Source organism: Mobula birostris, chromosome 32 (assembly GCF_030028105.1).
Source record: "Mobula birostris isolate sMobBir1 chromosome 32, sMobBir1.hap1, whole genome shotgun sequence".
Classification (NCBI taxonomy): domain Eukaryota; kingdom Metazoa; phylum Chordata; class Chondrichthyes; order Myliobatiformes; family Myliobatidae; genus Mobula; species Mobula birostris.
This window is the reverse complement of record NC_092401.1, coordinates 17,953,892-17,976,215: the sequence shown is the minus strand read 5'-3', so window position 1 is coordinate 17,976,215 and position 22,324 is coordinate 17,953,892. Positions and strand designations below refer to the sequence as shown.

At 42.6% G+C, this 22,324-nt stretch overlaps 1 protein-coding gene across 2 annotated transcripts in view; it reads right to left on the bottom strand.

Moving 5' to 3' along the window:
• The window catches only part of LOC140191269 (serine/threonine-protein kinase N2-like), a 155,123-nt gene that overhangs the window by 107,599 nt on the left and 25,200 nt on the right, over nucleotides 1-22,324 (bottom strand). Inside the window, exons 1-3 of one of the 2 annotated variants that reach the window (XM_072248528.1) lie at nucleotides 19,014-19,034; nucleotides 14,794-15,094; nucleotides 9,052-9,206 (exon numbers count right to left, since the gene is read on the bottom strand). In XM_072248528.1, coding sequence (XP_072104629.1) covers nucleotides 9,052-9,111 — 60 coding nt within the window. In that variant the 5' untranslated portion in view covers nucleotides 9,112-9,206; nucleotides 14,794-15,094; nucleotides 19,014-19,034. Of the gene's footprint in view, nucleotides 1-9,051; nucleotides 9,207-14,793; nucleotides 15,095-19,013; nucleotides 19,035-22,324 lie in introns of those variants that run through there. The other variant, XM_072248527.1, reaches the window with a different exon arrangement.

Sequence of the window (22,324 nt, the reverse complement as noted above, 5' to 3'; positions counted from 1 at the left end):
AAGCTATGTATTTATTATTCAACATTTACAGCCTGTGAAAAAGCCTCATTATCTATTCTATCTGTGCCTTTTACAAACCCCTATCGGGTTTCTCCTCAGTTTCTGAGAAGTGGAAAATAACCTTGAGACACGATTCTATAAGGAGATCTGGGTTTCTAGATGCACAGTCTATTAAAAGTGGTGAGTCAGATTGTTAAAGTATTGAAAGAAACCATATGGCATTCTGGGATTTTTAAATAGAAACATAATGTACAAGAGCAAAAAAAAATCACAAGAGTCAGAGTCATAAATCAGTCAGAAACTTGGGCAATTTAAGTGCTTGTCTAGATGTTTCTGAAATATTGTGCAAGTATCTGCCTCCATTCCCTTCTCAGACAGCATGCTCCAGATCACAGCCACCCCTTGGCTGAAAAATTATTTCTCGATCGCCCTTAAACTGTTTCTTCCTTACCTTCAACCTACGTTTTGTGATGTTAGACCCCTTCGCCATTTCTAAGTTTCTTATTACCTACTCTTTGTGCTTGGGATAACTTACTATACATCCACCCAGTCCCACAGAAAACAGACCAGGCCTATCCAACAAAACATTCAACCCCAGAAAGGTCACAGTGAAACAGGCTCTCACCCATCACATTTGGTTCCTTATAGACAGGCCAGAACAGGCCACCGCTTTGGAAAAATAAAGATTCAGACAAAGTGGGGCATTGTGCCCATCTCTGAGCACCTCAAATGAAGGAAAGATGTAAAGGCTTTGGATAGGAAGCAAACAAGATCTACAGAAGTTATTTCAGGCACGAGGAACTTCGGTAACACAGATTATCTGGTCAGACAAAAGGAGGTTGTGACAAGATCAGAAAATGGCATTTAAATCATTAAGGGTATACAAGGAATGGTTAGGGAGAAAGAATATATTTATGGCAAAGGAACATCAGAATGAAGGTGACAAACTAACCAAAAGAGATTAAGGAAAACTTGCTTCATAGTAAATGGTTCGTAATAGAAATGACTGCCAGGGCAACAATGGAGGTAGATTCAATAATAATATTTAAATCTTAAAGGAATGAACCGGCAGAGCAATGGGAGGACAGGGACAAGCGACATTAACCTTACATAAAGCTGCTGTGTACTCAATGGTCTGAATAGTCTATTCTATATGCCATGAGAGTAGTGAGAGGTGGAGGGGTGGGGAAAGAGAGTGAGACAGAGACAGAGACAAGCAGACAGGGCAGAGAGGGACCTTGACAATAAACGACAAGAGTGTGAGGCCACACAATCTTCACTAGAGAAGGACCAGCAAGAGGGTGAATAAGAACAAAGAGGAGGAGAGGCCGAGGGGGGAGTGAGGGACGTCAAGGGGGATGGAGGGAGAAGGGAGGAGGGAGATTCTGTTTGGATAGAGGTAACAAACATATTACATTGCTGGATGTATTCAAAAGTCAGCAATGAATGGAAGAGATAAAGAGCAGATATGCAGGGTAGTTACAGAGAAGCACAGGGCACCACAAATAAGTGCCAAAACCATAGGATAGTTACAACTGCGACATGAATTATCCCAACGTAGTAGTAATGCCAAGAGCATAGGGTGTGAAGAGTTAAGCACATTGTGCCCTGGATAATTTTCTTCAGCAGTGTGTTCTGGGTCCAGGGAGCAAGGAGGCATTGCTGGATCTGGTTCATGTCAAGTGCACCAAGCTTCAGTGGGAGAACATTTAGTGATTTTAAGATCATAGGGTTTAATTTAGCTACAGAAAAGAAGGAGCAATCAAAGTAAAAATAATACAATAGAGGACGATTAATTTCAACAAGATGAGAGTGGATATGGCCCGGCTAAGGTTAAACCAAAGACTGACAGGCAGAACAGCAGGGTACAGGAGTCTTAAACTAGTGGGCATCAGAGGGAAAGCCTTAAAGGGAAGGCGAGAAGCGAGTTGATCATGTAGTGGGAGGAATGAGCTGCGAGAGGGAGCTCTAAAGGTGGGTACAATTGCAATGTTCAAAAGACATTTCGAAAGGTATACAAATAGGAACGTGTTAGAAGGAGAGAAGACAAACACAGGCAAATGGGACCAGCTTAAATAGACAACTTGGTTAGCATGATCAAATTGGGCTGAAGGCTTGTTTCCCTGTTACATAACTTGAGCAGAACAATGGGCTGCGTTTAAGGAAGGAATTGTTCGGGCACAATTGAGGCACATTCCCCTAGGGAGCAAAAAATGAACAAACAAGTCCACAACTCCCTAGATGATGAAAGAGATACAGAGGAAAATAAAGTGAAGAAAAAAAGCTGTTGGGATGAAAATATCGGCAACAACCTACAGGCTGATTGTAAAAGATGCTGATGGGAGGCTAGGGTTAAGAGAAGCAAAGAAAGAGTATGAGAAAGGATCAGCACACAACATAAATGAGAATCCAAATGTATTCAACAGCATAGTATAAAGTAGCGAAGCCTATCAGTGAAAACTTGCACACTTGCATTCTGGAACATGCATACACCTGGAAGGATGAAGTGTTAGAAGTAGAGTGGATATAACCCCAGGGCCTGGCAGTACCAAACTCAGGGTGCTAAAGAGAGCAAGTGGCTCTGACAGAGATTGTTGGCATCTTTGTTAGCCATAGCACAGGTATCAAAAAACTGAAGTATAGCTAAGGTTGACCTGTTGTCCAAAAAAGGGCTGTAGGGATAAATCTGGAAAGGTTTCACATGGGAGGCTCTGGAAATGCATGGGATCCATGGTGATAGCCATATATTCTATCCTTCAGAAGAGAGAGGTTAGTGATCAACGGAACTTATCCTGGCTGGTGGTCCTGGACTTCTGGGTGTTCCGTATGGATCCGTACTGGGACCTCTGTTGTTTGCAATGTGTAAATGATGTGGATGAAAATGTGGACGGTTGGGTTAGCAGGTTCTCAGACAATACAAAGATTAGTGGTGTTGTGGATGATGTAGAAGATTGCCAAAGGATACAGCATAATGTAGAGCAGTTGCAGACATGAGCTTCATCTGGCCAAGTGTGAGGTATTGCACTTGGGAGATCAAATGTAAAAGGTCAGCACACAGTTAAAGCAGGACTCCAACAGTGCTGATGAACATAAGGATCTTAGAGTCCAGGTCTGTAGTACACTGAAAGTGGCTGCACAGGTTGATAGTGCAGTAAATATGGTGCATGACATCCTTGCCTTTATTAATTGAGGCACTAAGTTCGAGTCAGGAAATTATGTTGCAGCTTCATAACTGGTTAGGCCACATCTGGAGTACTGCATTCAATTCTGTTACCCTATTATAGGAAGGTATTGGAGGCTTTCGAGGTGGTATGGAAGGAGTTTACCAGAATGCTGTCTGGATCAGAAGGTATGTACTATAGGGAGAGCTTTGGGAAACTTGGGCTGTTTTCTCTAAAGCAGCAAAAGCTAAAGGGAGATCTGAATCAGAATTATTATCACTGATGTCTACGATGTTAATTTTAGTGTTTTGCCTGATAGAAATTTATGAGAGACATAGACAGACAGCTGGTTTCGTTTCCCATGAGTTGAAATGTCTAATACTACAGGATGTGCATTTAAGGTGAGAAGGAGCAAGTTCAAAAGAAATGTGCAGGACATTTATTTGCAGAGCGATGGATGGCTAGAATGCACCGCCAGGGGTGGCCATTGAGGCAAACATGATGGAGAAGTTTAAGATATTCTTAAATAGGCACAAAAATGTGCAGAGAATGGAAGGATAAGGACACTGTGTAGGCAGAATGGACTAGCTTAGTTGGATGTTTAAATACTAATGTAATTAGTTTGTCACAACATCCTGTCTGCACTGTTCAATGCAGTCTAGAGTGTGCTAGGTTGTTGGAAATTATCCTAAGGAACAGGATTTATGTTCACTTGGAGATGCACAGAAGACTGTACTGCTCTAAGTTTTTAAGGAATTAAGAAATTTGCTGAAAGGAACATTGGTTAGTCATGGTAAGCCTGTGTAAAGCACAAAGGATCTGAGATCCAAACTGAGTGATTGAATGCAGAGGATAATGGTGGATGCAACAAAGGATCTGCTGGACGAATCGATGGCTTAAGCAGCATTTGTTTGGGGAAGGCATCTCCAACACTAAGTCAAAACCCTCCGTCAGGTTGTGGTAGATGAGATTGTTTTCTGAATGGAAGTTTGGCAAGAGGTGCACCACAATGATTGCTGTTTCTCAGATAAGAACATAGGTGGAGTGATTAGCAAGCTTGCGGACGATGCAAAGATAGTTCTTGTCTCGGGATACATCAAGACATAGATCAGCCAGAATGTTGGAAGACCAGTGGCAGGTAGAATTTAATTCAGACAAGTATGATGTAATATACTTCAAGAAATCAAATTTGGAGGACACAGTAGCTACCTGAGGAACAGAGATGTACAGAGACCTTGGTATATAAGTTCATAGCCTTCTGAAAATTGTGACATAAATGTACAGTGTAGTGAAGAAGACAGTTGGTTTGCTTGCCTCAATGAGTATAAGAGTTGGGACATCGTGATGCAATTGTACCAAACACTAGTAGGCTGCAGTAGGAGTATTGTGTACAGTTCTGGTCACCACACTACAGGAAGGATGTCATAGAAAAAGAGTAAGTTCAGAAGAGATTTGTCAAGAAGCTGTCTGGAATGGAGACCTGTAGTCGTAAGGGCAGACTAGATGGGCTAGATTTATTCTGAGGAGGCAGCTGAGGGATGAGATTATGAGAGGCATGGAGAGGGATAGACAGTGTTTATTTCCTAGGGCAAGGGGCTATCAAACTAGAGGGCAGGGGTTTACGGTGAAACGGAAGAAACTTAGAGGTGTACACATTTCACACATACGGTGGTGATTATCTTGAACAAACTGCCGGAGGTGGCGGCAGGGGTAGATACAATCACAATGTTTAGAAGGCATTTGGACAAGTACGTTGACAAGAAAATGAAGAGTGCTACAGGCCTATTGCAGGCAAATTGGTCTGGTATGGATAGGTATCATGAACTGAATGAAGACCCGTTACGGTGCTTTGATTCTATGAAGAAAAAAAATCACAGGACACCAACCATAATCTTTAAATTCCTTTTGGAATGTTGGGGTGGTGCCAGAGGACTCAAGAACAACAAATGTTAATCTCTTCTTTAATATATTGGAGTCAGGATACACTGCACAATAGCAGGTCAGTCAATACTGGGAAGCGTTTGAAAATGTGGATCTGGGACAGGATGAAGTCAAAGAGTCATACATTGATAAGGGCCCTTCATCCTAACTCGTCCATGCCAACTGAGTTGCCCAGCATCTGTCCCAACCGTCTACATTTGATCGATAGCCCACAAGCCACCTGGAAGGAATTGGATTAAGGACAGCTAGATTTGTTATGGGTGAGTTGTAGTTACAGTTTTCTGATTGGGGTTATGCCATCAATGTAGCACGTATGGACTTCACAACATTTCTGATAAGGTGCACAAACGTAACAAAGAGGACATTGATAGCACAGATACAAAGTTGTTTAAGTAGTAGATTACAATAAGGTGAGCTAAATGGCTCTTTTTTTGGACTGAAGATTGATTGGTACCAGAGATCAGTGTTAGAGCAATTGTTTCTATTGTTCTACATAACTGACCTAAGACTAACGAGGTGCAAGCCACAACTTCTAAGTTTGTGGATGACACACAACTTGGCAATGTTGTGAAATCGCGAAGAGGATAGTGACAGATTGCAGCAAGATATACAGGCTAATGCAACAGGCAGACATGTGGCAGAAGTAGCTGAGTGTAGAGAAATGTGAAGTGATGCATTTGGCAGGGAGAATGAGCGGAGATTTAGAAAGTTGAAACCGGTCTAAAAAGGGAATGCGAGTGCAGAGGACTTGGTGATGAAAATCCGCAGGTCATTGAAGATGGCTATGCAGGTCCAAGGAGTTGAGAGTATAAATGTAGGGCTGTCTTGCTGAGCCTTTATAACTCACCAGCCCATCCATAACCAGAGTATTGTATTCAATTCTGGCTGAAGATAGGAAGAATATGAAGGCATTAGAAAAAGCTTAAAATAGTAGTTTCTGGGATGAGGGCAGGTACGACAAGGACAGATAATACACTGGACTGTTTCTTTTGGAGAAAGGTAATGGGAAGTTTGATAGAAGTACATATTGTGAAAGTATTCTTTTGAGTCAGTATGGGTGGAAGTCAGGAACAGGAAGGGAGCAGTTACTCTACTGAGAGTATTCTATAGGCCCCCTGGTAGCAGCAGAGATACCGAGGAGCAGATTGGGAGGCAGATTTTGGAAAGGTGCAAAAATAACAGGGTTGTTATCATGGGTGACTTTAACTTCCCTAATATTGATTGGCACCTGATTAGTTCCAATGGTTTAGACGAGGCAGAGTTTGTTAAGTGTGTCCAGGACAGATTCCTGTCACGGTATGTTAACAGGCCGACTAGGGGAAATGCCATACTAAATCTAGAAATTGGTAACGAACCGGGTCAGGTCACAGATCTCTCAGTGGGTGAGCATCTGGGGGACAGTGACCACCGCTCCCTGGCCTTCAGCATTGTCATGGAAAAGGATAGAATCAGAGAGGACAGGAAAATTTTTAATTGGGGAAGGGCAAGTTATGGGGCTATAAGGCTAGAACTTGCGGGTGTGAACTGGGATGATGTTTTTGCAGGGAAATGTACTATGGACATGTGGTCGATGTTTAGGGATCTCTTGCAGGATGTTAGGAATAAATTTGTCCTAGTGAGGAAGATAAAGAATGGTAGGGTGAAGGAATCATGGGTGACAAGTGAGGTGGAAAATCTAGTTCGGTGGAAGGAGGCAGCATACATGAGGTTTAGGAAGCAAGGATCAGATGGGTCTATTGAGGAATATAGGGTAGCAAGAAAGGAGCTTAAGAAGGGGCTGAGGAGAGCAAGAAGGGGGCATGAGAAGGCCTTGGCAAGTAGGGTAAAGAAAAACCCCAAGGCATTCTTCAATTATGTGAAAAAAAACGGATGACAGGAGTGAAGGTAGGACTGATTAGAGATAAAGGTGGGAAGATGTGCCTGGTGGCTGTGGAAGTGAGCAAGGTCCTCAATGAATACTTCTCTTCAGTATTCACCAATGAGAGGGAACTTGATGACGGTGAGGACAATATGAGTGAGGTTGATGTTCTGGAGCATGTTGATATTAAGGGAGAGGAGGTGTTGGAGTTGTTAAAATACATTAGGACAGATAAGTCCCTGGGGCCTGACGGAATATTCCCCAGGCTGCTCCACGAGGCAAGGGAAGAGTTTGCTGAGCCTCTGGCTAGGATCTTTATGTTCTTGTTGTCCACAGGAATGGTACCGGAGGATTGGAGGGAGGCGAATGTTGTCCCCTTGTTCAAAAAAGGTAGTAGGGATAGACCAGTGAGCCTTATGTCTGTGGTGGAAAAGCTGTCGGAAAAGATTCTTAGAGATAGGATCTATGGGCATTTAGAGAATCATGGTCTGATCAGGGACAGTCAGCATGGCTTTGTGAAGGGCAGATCATGTCTAACAAGTCTGATAGAGTTCTTTGAGGAGGTGACCAGGCATATAGATGAGGGTAGTGCAGTGGATGTAATCTACATGTATTTTAGTAAGGCATTTGACACGGTTCCACATGGCAGGCTTATACAGAAAGTCAGAAAGCATGGGATCCAGGGAAGTTTGGCCAGGTGGATTCAGAATTGGCTTGCCTGCAGAAGGCAGAGGGTCGTGGCGGAGGGAGTACATTCAGATTGGAGGATTGTGACTAGTGGTGTCCCACAAGGACCGGTTCTGGGACCTCTACTTTTCGTGATTTTTATTAACGACCTGGATGTGGGGGTAGAAGGGTGGGTTGGCAAGTTTGCAGACGACACAAAGGTTGGTGGTGTTGTGGATAGTGTAGAGGATTGTCGATGATTGCAGAGAGACATTGATAGGATGCAGCAGTGGGCTGAGAAGTGGCAGATAGAGTTCAACCCGGAGAAGTGTGAGGTGGTACACTTTGGAAGGACAGACTCCAAGGCAGAGTACAAAGTAAATGGCAGGACATTTGGTAGTGTGGAGGAGCAGAGGGATCTCGGGGTACATGTCCACAGATCCCTGAAAGTTGCCTCACAGGTAGATAGGGTAGTTAAGAAAGCTTATGGGGTATTAGCTTTCATAAGTCGAGGGATAGAGTTTAAGAGTCGCGAGGTAATGATGCAGCTCTATAAAACTCTGGTTAGGCCACACTTGGAGTACTGTGTTCAGTTCTGGTCACCTCACTATAGGAAGGATGTGGAAGCATTGGAAAGGGTACAGAGGAGATTTACCAGGATGCTGTCTGGTTTAAAGAGTATGCATTATGATCAGAGATTAAGGGAGCTAGGGCTTTACTCTTTGGAGAGGAGGATGAGAGGAGACATGATAGAGGTATACAAGATATTAAGAGGAATAGATAGAGTGGACAGCCAGCGCCTCTTCCCCAGGGCACCACTGCTCAATACAAGAGGACATGGCTTTAAGGTAAGGGGTGGGAAGTTCAAGGGGGATATTAGAGGAAGGTTTTTTACTCAGAGAGTGGTTGGTGCGTGGAATGCACTGCCTGAGTCAGTGGTGGAGGCAGATACACCAGTGAAATTTAAGAGACTACTAGACAGGTATATGGAGGAATTTAAGGTGGGGGGTTACATGGGAGGCAGGGTTTAAGGGTTGGCACAACATTGTGGGCTGAAGGGCCTGTACTGTGCTGTACAATTCTATGTTCTATTCTAAGTACATAGTCATCAGAGTTCTACGTATGTCAAAACTCACATCACTACTAAATGTGTAAGAATTTATCGATACATTGTGCAGGTGATTCTGACCTCCAATCCCATAAACCATAACAGTGCTCTAACCAGATTAGGTGTCCAAAGGCCACCCAACTTGAAGGGAATCACCACTGGCATCTTCTACACTTCAAAAGGCTGGAATGGACACCTCTGTTTTACTCTTACTTGCAAAACCCTCAACCAACATTCCAAGAAGAAGGACTTAAAGAGTAGCGAATGAAAAGATTGCTTTACGTATGGAAGCTGAATCTCAGGAAGTTCTTCCTTACCTTCATGGGTCCACTGGAGTACATTTGGATCATATTCTCAGCTCCTTGTTTCACCTTCATCTCTATGTCAAGCTGCTTTTCAAGTGCTACAACCCGGTTCTTGTTCGCAGTCGAACGAGCCTCCCGGCTCGAAGTACCAGGAGACTGTGGTGTATCTAAATTTTTTTTAAAAATCAGATTTTCATTTGTACTTGTTTTAAATAGTTGATTCCAGTCAACTGGGACACATCAGGACTAATACATTTAGGTCCAATAAAGTAGCTGCCCCAATAAGATGAAGTTTCATGAAAACAGTTTTTAAAAAAGTATGAAAAAAAGACAAACTGAGTAACAAATTATGGATTTAAATAAAATATGGAACAAATTAGAACGCTGCCAAAACTACTACAGCACTATAAAATTGTATTCGTTCCTAATAGTTATCGGAACAATTCATCCAGTGTATGTTGCCGTGTTCTTTACATTGACGGTAAATAAACTGCAGTGAGCAAAACAGCTCTATTCCTTGCCAACTATCAATGGCAAAAATCACAGCTTTTTGACCAGTAACATGCGCAACTGATGCAATTTTAAAACCATTCACTATATTCACGATGTGGTGTCTAACAGCAGGCGACTATCTCCGGTTAGAAACTGCTTGACAAGTCTTGTGCCCCAATTAAATGGCATAGCATCCCAAAATAAGAAGGGCATTCCCGGCTATTTTCTCAATTAGTTTTTGCATGTTCTTTTTAAATAAAGGAATCGTCCCAAATAAGTAGAAGCCCCAATTAACTGATGTCCAAATTAACCAGTATGCATTGTATTAAGTATTTCAAAAAAAGGCAGAACAGCATGACTAACAATTTAGCAATATCAAACCACAGAGTAAAGGAGTCCCTTGGACCCAGCCCATTTCCATCAGCTTTCCTCCTTCCCGGGACAACTTTGTTCTTTCTTGGTATAGTTGCAAGGGCACTGAGATCAGCACAGAATGGTTGGGCCAAAGGGCATGTATTCATGTGATACTGCTCTATGACTGTACATCTCTCTCTTTTGAAAGTTACAAACATATGTTTTCATTATTTTTCTAGCAAGATACAACCCAATGTGGAAAACATCTTAATTCCACCCCCCCACCCCCCCATTTGTCACCTTACATTTAACCCTTATTACCCACTCCCTTGCCAATGGAAACTTTCCGATTTACTTGTTCAAACACATTGGTGTTTATGAATGTCCATCAAACTCTCCCCAACATTCTCTACACAGGTTCAGAAACAATCTATGTTACTCAACCCATTACCTCGACAAAGAACAGTTTACCTTTTGGAATTAACTATTCATTCTCAATTTCCTGCTCCCTATTCTTAATTCCACAATTATCTTCCCTTGGGTCCCTATCCATTAGCCAGGAGGGTGAAGATTCACCAAAATGCTGCCCAGGCCGGGCCACATTGGTTATAAGGAAAGATCAGATAGGCCGAGTTTCTATTTCCTGGAGCGAAGGAGGCAATATGACAGGCATGGATAGGGTAGATTGTAAGAGTCTTTCTCCTTCTGTCTTGGTAGGGGTGTAAAGCAAGCTTTTAATCATCGGTTTTAAGCTAATATGAAGTTTAGAGCAATCAGAGGGGAAAATTTTTCCAGAGGGATTGATACCGGGCACGTGCTGCCAGAGGAGATGGTAGAGTCAGATACAGTCACAAGATTCACCAGACAGCTAAATCGGACACTAGAGGAGCCAAAGCAAATCAAGTTCAACAAAGGGACAATGAAATCAATGCAATAGATGTTGTCCAGATGGAATTTTCATTAAGTGCTTAATGAATCTGTGGACAGCACAGTGTGATACAACAGATTATCCCGCAGTTATACCACTTCAACTGCATTCATTCACTTGGGCCTGCATGGAGTTTGCATGTTCTCCATGTGACTAGTACTTCCCCCAGGTTCTCTGGTGTGCCGCTTCCTAAAGACGTGCTTGGAGATTAACTGGCAAGTTACCCTAATACAGAGAAGGAAGAGAAGAATGGGTAAGAAGTCAATGTATATGTCATAAGGAAACTGGTAGCAAGAATACAAGTAAGGGAATGGGTCAGGAGAGAGTACTCCGAGAGCCAGCACTCCAATAGGTTGAATTGCTTCCTTCTGCGTTTATCAGGAAATATGACAAAAGGCTGGTTTGTAAAGTGGAGGCTCACGGGTTTAGAGTCAGTAACAGCAGGAATAATAGGAAACAGACTTCAGGGCAAACAATGCAGGAGGTTAATGGTCATTTTCCAGTCTCAAGGAAGGTGGACAATGTGTACCCTGGGGTCAATGCAAGGACTAAAACTTAGTTACTTATACTGTACAATTCCTAACAGATTTGACACAAGGTTCTATAAAGATAGAATAAAGAGAGGCAGTATAATTAATTATTAGTCATTTTTTTCTGTACACTTTCAAGATCTGGACATGGCTGAAAGACCAGCATTTATGCCAATCCCTACTACCCTTGAAAAGGTGGTGGTCAGTCAACCTCTTTCACAACTGAAGTGCGCTGGTCAGTAGTTTCCAGGATCCAGACGCAGTGATGAAGAAGGACCAGGATAGTCTGCAACTTGCAGTGATGATGCCCTTATCTACCAGCTGCCATTGCACATTTTACAGGAAGAGGACATTAGTTTGGGAGGTGGTGGTAGTGCATTCAGAATGATGAACACTCCATCCCATTGAGTACACATGGTAGGATGGGCAGATGTTTAGGTTGGTGGATGGGATGCCAATCAAGCAGCCTACTCTAGCCTAGTTCATATCAACCTTACCCAAATTGTCAGCATTGCATATATCCAGGAAGGGAATTTCATCATGCTCTTGACTTGCAGTGTTAGAATTTCCAATTGTTGTAGCCACAGTGTCTGGTTCCACAGAGTCACTGAGTTGTACAGTACAGAAAGTGGCTCTTCAACCCAGTTCCCTAATTAAGGTGAGCCATTCCCTGAGCCCCTCAAGATTTTACAACCTCATCGAGGTCACTTCATAGGAGGAGGCTTGTCAAGTATAGGCAGCTGGGATTAAGTGAAGCTTATGGGAAAAAGAGACAAAGGAGGGCCACTTAAGAGGTAACTCAATAGGCCAAATGGCCTTATTCTGCTCCTGTGTCTTAACAGTCTTATGTAAATCAGGAGAGAAATAAAAAAGAAGAAACAAGATATCTCTAGTAGATAAGGTAAAGCTGAATCCTAAATTATTCTCCACAAATTCTAAATGTCAAAGAGTAATAAGGAAAGAATAGGTGATCAATGTTGTTGTATATGTGTAGAGCCATGGGAGATAAACGAATATTTCTCAACTATATTTACTGTGGAGAAGGTCATGGAAGTTAAGGAATGAAGGGAAATAATACTGAACATATCCACATTACAACAGTGGAGGAGCTGACTGTCTTGGAACATATCAAGGCGAATAAATCTCCATGGACTGATCTCCTGCTTCAAAAAGGCAACAATTATACCAGTGCCTAAGAAGAGTAGTGAGAGCTGCCTTCATGACCATCACCCAGCAGCACTCATATCTACAGTGATGAAACATTTTGAGAGGTTGGTCATGGCTAGAACTAATTTCTGCCTCAGCAAGGACCTGGACCCACTGCAATTTGCCTTCGCCACAATAGGTCTATGTCAGACGCAATGTCAATGTCCCTTCACACAGCCTTAGGTCACCTGGACAATACAAACACCTGTGTCAGGATGCTGTTCATCGACTATAGCTCAGAATTTAACACCATCATTCCCACATCCTGATTGTTAAATTACAGAACCTGGGCCTCTGTACTTCCCTCTGCAATTCTACCCTCAACTTCCTAACTGCAAGACTACAATCTGTGCGGATTGGTGATAATATCTCCTCCTCGCTGACAATTAACACTGGTGAACCTCAGGGGTGTGTAATTAGCCTACTGCTCTACTCTCTATATACCCCTGACTGTATGGCTAGGCATAGCTCAAATGCCATCAATAAATTTGCTGACAATACAACCATTGTTGGTAGAATCTCAGGTGGTGATGAGAGGGCATACAGGAGTGAGATATGTCAACCAGTGGAGTGGTGTCGCAGCAACAATCTTGCACTCAACGTCAGTAAGACAAAAGAGCTGATTGTGGACTTCAGGAAGGGCAAGACGAAAGAACACATACCAATTCTCAGAGGGATCAGAATTGGAGAGAGGGAGCAGTTTCAAGTTCCTGGGTGTCAAGATCTCTGAAGTCTTAACCTGGTCCCAATATTTCGATGCAACTATAAAGAAGGTAAGACAGCGACTATACTTCATTAGGAGCTTGAAGAGATTTGGTCTGTCAATGAAAACACTCAAAAACTTCAACAGATGTACCGTGGAGAGCATTCTGACAGGCTGCATCGTCATCTGGTATGGGGAGGGGGAGGGGACAGCTACTGCACAGGATTGAAAGAAGCTGCAGAGAGTCGTAAAGTTAGCCATTTCCATCCTGGGTACCAGCCTCCGTAGTGCCCACGACATCCTCTAGGAGCGGTGCATTCAAGGAAAGGTGACATCCATATTAAGGGCACTCATCACCCAGGGCATGCCCTCTACTCATTGTCAACAGGAGGATGGAGGTACAGGAGCCTGAGGCACATACTCAGTGATTCAGGAACAGCTTCTTCCTCTCTGCCATCCGATTCCTAAATGGACATTGAACCCACTGAAGTATATCTTGGGACATTTTGGGGAGAAATTGGAGAGACCCTGGCAGAAGCTTCTGCACCATCTTTAGCGAAAGTTGAGATACTCAAAGACTGGAGGGGGCTAACAATGTGCATTTAACAAGCACTAGATCATCAGTCGAGGGAACTATAGGCTGGTGGGCCTAACATCAGTGGGAAGAAATTACTGGAGGGGACCCTGAGGGCCAAGACCTACCTGCAGAGGTGCTGATGTCACTAATGGAGCAGGAGGTGAGCAATAGTTTGAGAGGTGCTTGAGTTTCCTTGTGTTCCCAAAAGTTCTCAGAGCCATTCACCTTCTCTATCTTGATCAGTTACAGGCTAGAAATTCCCAGGAAATGGTGAGGACAGCAGACATCCCACCCTGCAAAAACTCATTTCAGGGAGGTAGCACCATCAATTTGTGGGAGACTCCCGGAACTTCCAGGAGAGGTGGGATGTCTGCAATAGAGTAGCTCCTTAGCAGCTAGCCAGCTAGTTTAAATAACATTAGCTATGCTAATAAACGAATGACACCTGTTAAACTCACCTCAACACGTCTTTTACAGTCTTAACACACCATGGGCAATAGAAAAGTCATTGTTGCAAACAGTGCAGCGAGCAACACTGTCATTATTTTTTTACCCCTATTAGGCAGGGGTACACTTTAGTGTAGTCTGGGGTGACGTACGTTTTAATTTTCTTTTTTTGGAACACTGCTATATATATATCTCTCTCTCTCTCTCTCCCTCCCTCTCTCCCCCTCTCCCTCCCAAAAAAAAAAATTAATTTCCGGGACATTGTATATAATTTGCGGTCATCAGGGAGCCATTATTAATATGCAGGAGACTCCCGGAACTTCCAGGAGAGGTGGGATGTCTGGGACAGTACATTTTTACCAAAGAACCCAGTACTGAATAACCCAGAACTGGCTTGTGCATGTGTATGTATACATATACATATACACACACACACACACACATATATACACATACACACACACATATTATATATACATATATCACACACACACATACAAGACACTCCAGCCATTACCTTGCAATTCTTCAGGGTCTTTCACCACTATATGAGCATTGAGTTCCTGTAGCTGTTCATGTAACTTCTCCAGTTTTCGATTGGAGTTTTTCAGGACATGTTCTACATTGGACAGGTTCTTCTTGTCAGTAGTCACTTTCCGCAGGTTCTCTGCACCTTCTTTTATCTTCAACTCTTTCCTGATCTCCCGTTTAATCTGCTCTTTGGCTTCATCCAATTTCTGCTGGAATGACGTGTCTGAGAAATCTGAACTCTGGTCAAATCCAAGTTGTTCAAAAATTGGCAGGTTTCCAGGATCGGTCTGCAAGAAAATCAAAGGACTTAAATGGCTTTGTCTGCATAAATGACAGATAAATACCTCAAAGTTTAGTAACTTATTCCAATACCATGCTAAAATCCCTGGAAAAAGTTGCATAGAGTTAAAGAAAGAAAGATCTGTAGGAATATGAAAATCATGCCGGGATTCAAGTAAGAAGCACAAAACTGTTCTACTTGTGCACTACAACTGTGAATTGGTTACCATAATTTAAAACAAATATGGCATTGACAGGTTGCAAAAAGATTTTAAAATAATGCCAGACAAGATAATCAGGACGCAACGCTTTTTCCTACACAACTTATCCACTAAGGTGCTAATACAAAGAAATCTTTAAACTTTGGAAAGGCTTTTATGCATAATGGAGATATTTAAATGCACATCAAAAAAAAGATGAAAGATCCTAAAAACCTTAAGTTATTTTCCATATTTCCCGACATTACAAATAATCATTTGACCATCTAGTCCATGCCAAATCAATCCTATTTCCCTGTAACCTGCTCGTTCTCTGTTTCTTTCCACAGGTACTGCCTGACCAGTAAATATCCAACAACTTCTACTTTCATTTCACACTTCCAACATTATATATTTTTTCACTTTTCAAAATGAAATAGAGCAAGTTTCAGAGGAAGCGTATTTGGTGAATTTGTTATCTTTGTATGCAAAGTTGTACTGACTTTAAATTTGGTACAATATTTAGAATAATTGAACATTATACTTTACAAAACCTTTTATGAATCATTCAAGTCAAGTGTGTCCAGACAAGTTCCTTGAACAGCAGAACTTTTTCATATTAAACAGTTAATAGAATAGTGAAAAGAGAAGCTACTGATATAATTGGTATATGCTGCTGTCACAATTCAGAAACACAGACAAGAAGGTGCCTGCTGCAAATAAAGCCAAGGTCATCTCCCTCAATATCAAGAGATAGGTGGTAAACTTAATAGTGAAATCAAAAATAGTGCAGATGCTGTGAATCTAAAATATTCAGAGTACCACAGCTGTAAACAGGCCCATCTAGTCCATACCCAACTGTTATTATACCTCATCCCATCAGCTTGCTGCTGGGTCATCCCCCTCACAGCCACAAACTTATCCAAACTTCTCCAAAATGTTGAATTCAAACCAGATAAGCCACATCTCCAGCAGCTTGAGTCACACTCACACCATCCTCTGAATAAAGAAGTCCCCCCACAAGTTCTCCTTAAATATTTCACCTTTCACCCTTAACCTATCATCTCTACTTCTAGTCTCACTCAACCTCAGTGGAAAAAGCCTGCTTCCATTTACCCCTCAATCTTGTATGCCTCTATTAAATCTCCCCTCATTCTCCTATGATCGCGGGAAAAAGTCCGAACCCATTCAACCTTTCTCTATAACTCAAATCTCAGCAACTTCCTTATAAATTTCCTCTACACTCTTTCAATCTTATTGACATCTTTCCTGTAGGCCGGTGAACAAAACTGCCCACATTATGCCAAATTGAGCGCTGGAGGTGCTCTGCGAGCCATTCCCAAGTCAATGCTTGGTTTCTATTGCTAACACTGAATGCAGTACAACTGATTGAAAGAAACACAAGTGAACCATTACTTCACCAGAAAAGGCTGTTCGGGGTCCCTGAGTGTGGACCTAAAATGGGTGGAAGGGCATGTGTTGCAAAATAAAGTCCATAGGGAGGGGGATGGTTGGTAGCAGGGGTCCACAAACTTTTTTAAGGCATGGACCCCTACCATTAACTGAGGGCCCAATGGACCCCAGGTTGGGAACCCCTAGTTGGTAGAAACATAAAAGTGGCCTTAGGGAGTTTTGAAGACAACAGTCCCCCAAAATGCTGAAAGGAGAAGATGGGTTTCTCAGAGCCTCCTTGTTAATAGAGACATTGTGGCTTGGAGATCTACAGCCACATAAGAGACAGCTCCAATTCTCAAACATCTGAAACATCAAAACTTGCATTTAGATCAGGGACCTGGCTTAGGTAAAACTTCAGTTTGCACTTCAAAACTCTAACGGATATCTATTTTCTGTATGTGTGAAAAACTTTCAGCTGTATGTATGCCTATAAATAGACTTCGCCCTTTTGCTGGTATAATCTGTACTTCATAAATGACACTAACACCATTTTAAGGCGCAACAATAGTCAGAAATAATATAAAGAAATACATCAGACATTAGAAAATATGCTCAAAGTGGAAGAGCTTGGGATTTGTAATCATCCATTCCAGACACAAATTCAGATTGGCTGTTTTACTGAGAACAAATCAGCTGTTGAAAACAGTCCAAAATTGTATCCAAGCTCCCAATGGCAAGGGAGCAAAATCTGATCAATAGGTGTAGTTCCCTGATTGATCCCTTCTGCTCTTCCTTAGTAATAGCACATTATCTGGTTACCTCACTATCTTCATCCTTAACACATTCGAAGTTTCTGTTGTACCCTTATGATCCCCAGTTCTATCTCACCACTGCCCTTCACTGCCACTAAATCATTACTCAGTTTGCCTAACATCCACTATTGATATGAATTTCACATGTTAAACAGAAGAAAGATTATTTCTCCCTCAGTAAGCAAGTCTAAAACTAGAGGGCACAGGTTTAAGGTGAAAAAGGGAAAATTTTGAAGGGGACACAAGGGATAGGTTTTCCATGCAAAAAGGTGACAGGTATATGGAATGAGCTGTCAGAGGAGGTGATAGAGGCAGATACAATTACGTTATTTGAAAGGGTGTTTTGACCGGTACTTGGAGAGGAAAGGCATAGAGCTGGGGACTCTCAACCTAGGGTCCACGGACCCTTTGTTTAATGATATTGGTCCATGGCATAATAAAAAGTTGGGAACCCCCGGCATAGAGGGATTAGGGCCTAATACAGGCAAGTAGATGGACATCATGCTCACCATGAACAAGCTGAGCTAAAAGGTCCATTTTAATGCTGTACGGTTCTCTGTCTTAATCATGGAAGCCACTGCCTCACACCAGATCATCAATTCTGTTCCCTAGACACGAACGCAACCTTTCTTTCCGGTGACCAATAAAGTGAACCACGTGGTTCCTTGGTGTTAGATCCTGTGATGATCGTTACAATACATCTCTTTGCTATTACTAACACGTTACTAACAAGTTCTAGCTCTATAACATTTCAAGACCCCACTTGTCTTAGCTCACTTTGGATGAAACACTCGCCCACTGCATCATTCCCACTTGGCCTGTCTTTTCCTAAACAACCTGCTTCACTCTACCCCATCAAAACTTCGGGGTAACCAAAGCTCTGTCACCCATGCCCCACATCCTAACCTATCACCAGTTGTCTCCACCTTAAGTAAAACCTCTAATTTGCAAAGTGCACCTTAATTTGTAAATCACTTCATGGCCAACCAGCTTCTACAGTATTGTGCACGTATATATTGCTAGGGTGCCCAAGACTTCTGCACAGTACCGCAAGAATTTTATATATTGCACTGTACTGCTGCCATAAAACATAACAATTTTCATGACATATGTGAATGATGATAAACGTGATTCTGATACGAGTCTCTATTGTGGATTGAGAGTGGAAAGGGGACAGGGAGAGGGGAACCATGGTTGGGAAAAGGGGAAGGATGTGGGAGGCACTCTGTAATGATCAATAAACCAATGGTTGGAATCAAATGATCTTGCCTCATGTCTCAGTGGTGGGTGTGTCTGCACCCATGCTACCCCCCGCCCCTGGCACTTCTGCTCTACCACCTGTCCCACACCCCTCCCACGGAGCTCCACCCTCACCACTCCCAACTTTACTCCCACCAGGTTTACAAATCCTCACTGCTCCATGTTGACAAATACAGTACTGTGCAAAAGTCTTAGGCACCCAAGCTATATATATATGTGCAAAAGACTTTTGCAAAATACAATACATACCCACTCCACAATACCTGCTTTCTCCAGACTTTGTCATTTCTGAAATTAATCACTTTACCACTGGAAGCTGTGCCTGCTGCTGCCCAGAACTAGACTCTGAAATCACCTTTTTAAACCTCTCTGCCTGTGTGAGACATGACCTCAAACTACAGTCCTAATTTGGCCTCAGTCAAAGGTTTAATTATAGACATTGCTTCAGATCAGATCATTTCAACATGGACACTTCATTTATTTAAAGATATCATACGTGCAAGAGTGGGATAGATCAAGTGGCCACGATTGTGTTGAAACTGAACCCTGCTGCCATTGGAAATTTGAGCCAAGTGCCCCCTTTTTGTGATGCAGACTCAAAACTTCTCTGCATTTCACAATAAACACTTCTACCGCAGTGTAGAGGCGAGGGGGAGGGTGCAGCAGGGACATGTTGGAGGGAAATGATGGGCATGGAGTTACGTGGGGAGGGGCAGGTGGAATTAGAAGACAGCGGCTGATGGGTGATAGGTAGAGGCAGTTAAGGAAAGAGAGAGGAAAGAAGGGGGAAGATGGAGCCAGAGGGGAGAGGGTGGGTGGATAGAGGTAGGGTCAAAGACTAGAAGATGATCATTGGAAGCAGTTGAAAGAGAGATGACATGCAGAATGGAACCAGGAAGGAGAAGGTGACGACATTAGACAATGGTGAGGCAGGGCTGGGGAATGGACAGAATTAGATTTGTCACCCTCCCCCAACTGGTTTAAACTACCTAAATTTCTTTTCCCTTACCCGTTTCTAACTGTCAGCCCGTCTCTAACATCCCACTGCTCCCTTAACCGGTTATGTGTCCATCAACCCCTGCCCAGATCCTGCCTCACCCCTCCTTGTCTTCCTTATACCTTTCCTCCATACTTCACTCCTGATGCAGGGACTTGTCTCGAAAAGCCAACCATGTCTCCTCCTCCTCAGAAGCTGCTCAGCCCACTGAGTTTCTCCGGCAGTTTATTTTTTATCCCTAATTCCAGTATCTGCAGTCGCTTGTGCCTCCAAATGAAGGTTGAATGCTGTATATAAGTCCTCTTGCAGTAAAGGACAAAATACCATTTACTTAAGTGCATGCATATCTACTAATTAATCAGCTCCTTTTAAACATTAAACACCTTTCAAACTCCCATAAGATAAAATACGCTGCTTTTCTACCAACATTGATTCCATTGGCCACGTCTTTGCTAATCATTTTACCCTGCACTCATTTTGATCTGCATCTCATTCCTTATGGCTACATCAGCATAAATCTTGACAGCACCTTGTTAGGAGCAACTTGCAAATCAAAGAGTAACTGATTCCTGTTCATCCTTACTCTTTGCAATCTATCTGTTAACAAATCCTCAATTTCCCACAGCAACACCTCATCCCCAATATTATGGTCAGTCATAGGCAAGAGATTCTGCAAATGACACAAAATGCTGGAGGAACTCAGCAGGTCAGGCAGCGTCTATGGAGAGACTATTAAAGCACCTCGGCCTAAAATATTGACTGTTTATTTCCCTCCACAGATGCTGCCTGCCACATTGAGCTCCTCCAGTGTTCTGTGTGTGTTGTTCAAGCAGTCAAACTCTGACTCATAATCTCATGAGCGGCACCTCAACAAAAGCCTTCAGAGAAATCAAACAGATCCTAGCAACTACTTTGGCATTGCTGATTCAACTTGATAAAGCCCGAAACAGATTTGTAAAATACTATTTGTATTTCAGAAATCTGCCCGAACTCCGCTTGATCACGTTATTATATTCTTCATGCCATTTCTTTAATAATACAGGGAAAGGGCCACGTTAACTGCTTGTTTTCTCTCCCCTTCTGTTCTTACACAGGCATGGACACAGAGGTCTGAAGTTTCTATGGTGTAGGATTCCAAAACATTTACTATCTCCCAATTTGTGGGATTTCTGAAGGTGACAACCAGTACATTCACAATTTTCACAGCCACATCCTTGAAACTCCTCAGGGATAGTCATCCAAATACTAAGAAGCTATAACCTTTCAGTCCCATTAATTTTTATTTATATTATTTTCTTTGAGCTCCTCATTCAGGTTTTCTTCCTGCCTTGCTTCATTTACAGGGCAGCATTAATATTGCTAAAAATGTTTTGGGTGCATCTTTTACCAGTTTGTGATAGGAACAGATCACGGAGCAGAGTTTTACACTAGGCAATACCGCGGGATGAACCTCAACTAAGACCACCTTCCTAGGCAAATTTTTTTTAAGGCATCCGTTAGTCTTGCGAGACCATGGATCTGCGCCTGGAAAGTCTTCACTCTCCAGGGCGCAGGCCTGGGCAATGTTGTATGGAAGACCGGCAGTTGCCCATAGTGCAAGTCTCCCCTCTCCATGACACCAATGTTGTTCAAGGGAAGGGCAAGGGCCGATACAGCTTGGCACCGGTGTCGTCGCAGAGCACTGGGTGGTTATCTGCCTTGCTCAAGGACACAACATGCTGCCTTGGCTGGTGTTCAGGTCTTCAGGTTGCTAGTCGAATGCCTTAACCACCTGGCCACGTGCCCTAGGCAAATTCACAGTCCAAAATAATACTGGTAGAAAAAAAGAACGAGGTCCTATGAAGTGAATACACAGAACACAAAAAGAGATCAAAAAGCCTTGAGGATAGCATCCTCTTGATTACATGTTAGTAAGGGTAAGAAAAGGAGTACATGGCAGATGAATGTGTGGCCAATGAGCTGGTATAGGAAGAAGAGGTTCAGATTTTTGGATCATTGGGATCTCTCTTGGGACAATGGTTCTGTACAAAGGGACAGATTGCACCTGAAATGGAAGGGACTAATATACAACAGGCAGATTAGTCATAGTCATACTTTATTGATCCCGAGGGAAATTGGTTTTCGTTACAGTTGCACCATAAATAATTAAATAGTAATAAAACCATAAGTAATTAAATAGTAATATGTAAATTAAGCCAGGAAATAAGTCCAGGACCAGCCTATTGGCTCAAGATGTCTGACCTCCAAGGGAGGAGTTGTAAAGTTTGATGGCCACAGGCAGGAATGACTTCCTAGGAGGTGCAAATAGGGTTTTAACTAGATTGGCAGGGTGGGGCTGGGGAAATCCAATGTAACAATAAGGAGATGGGATACAGATATGAATGGGAACCAGAGTACCAGGCCACAAAGTGGAGGGACAAGGGAAAGATGGATGTCATGACCAATAAGTCTGTAAGGAAGGAAAGGCTGCAGCAAGGTAATATATATATACACTGGGATGGAGTGTTAAAATTATAACCCACTTAACATTAATAAAGTCACTTGTTTTCACAGTGACTCAGCGGCCACTTTATTAGG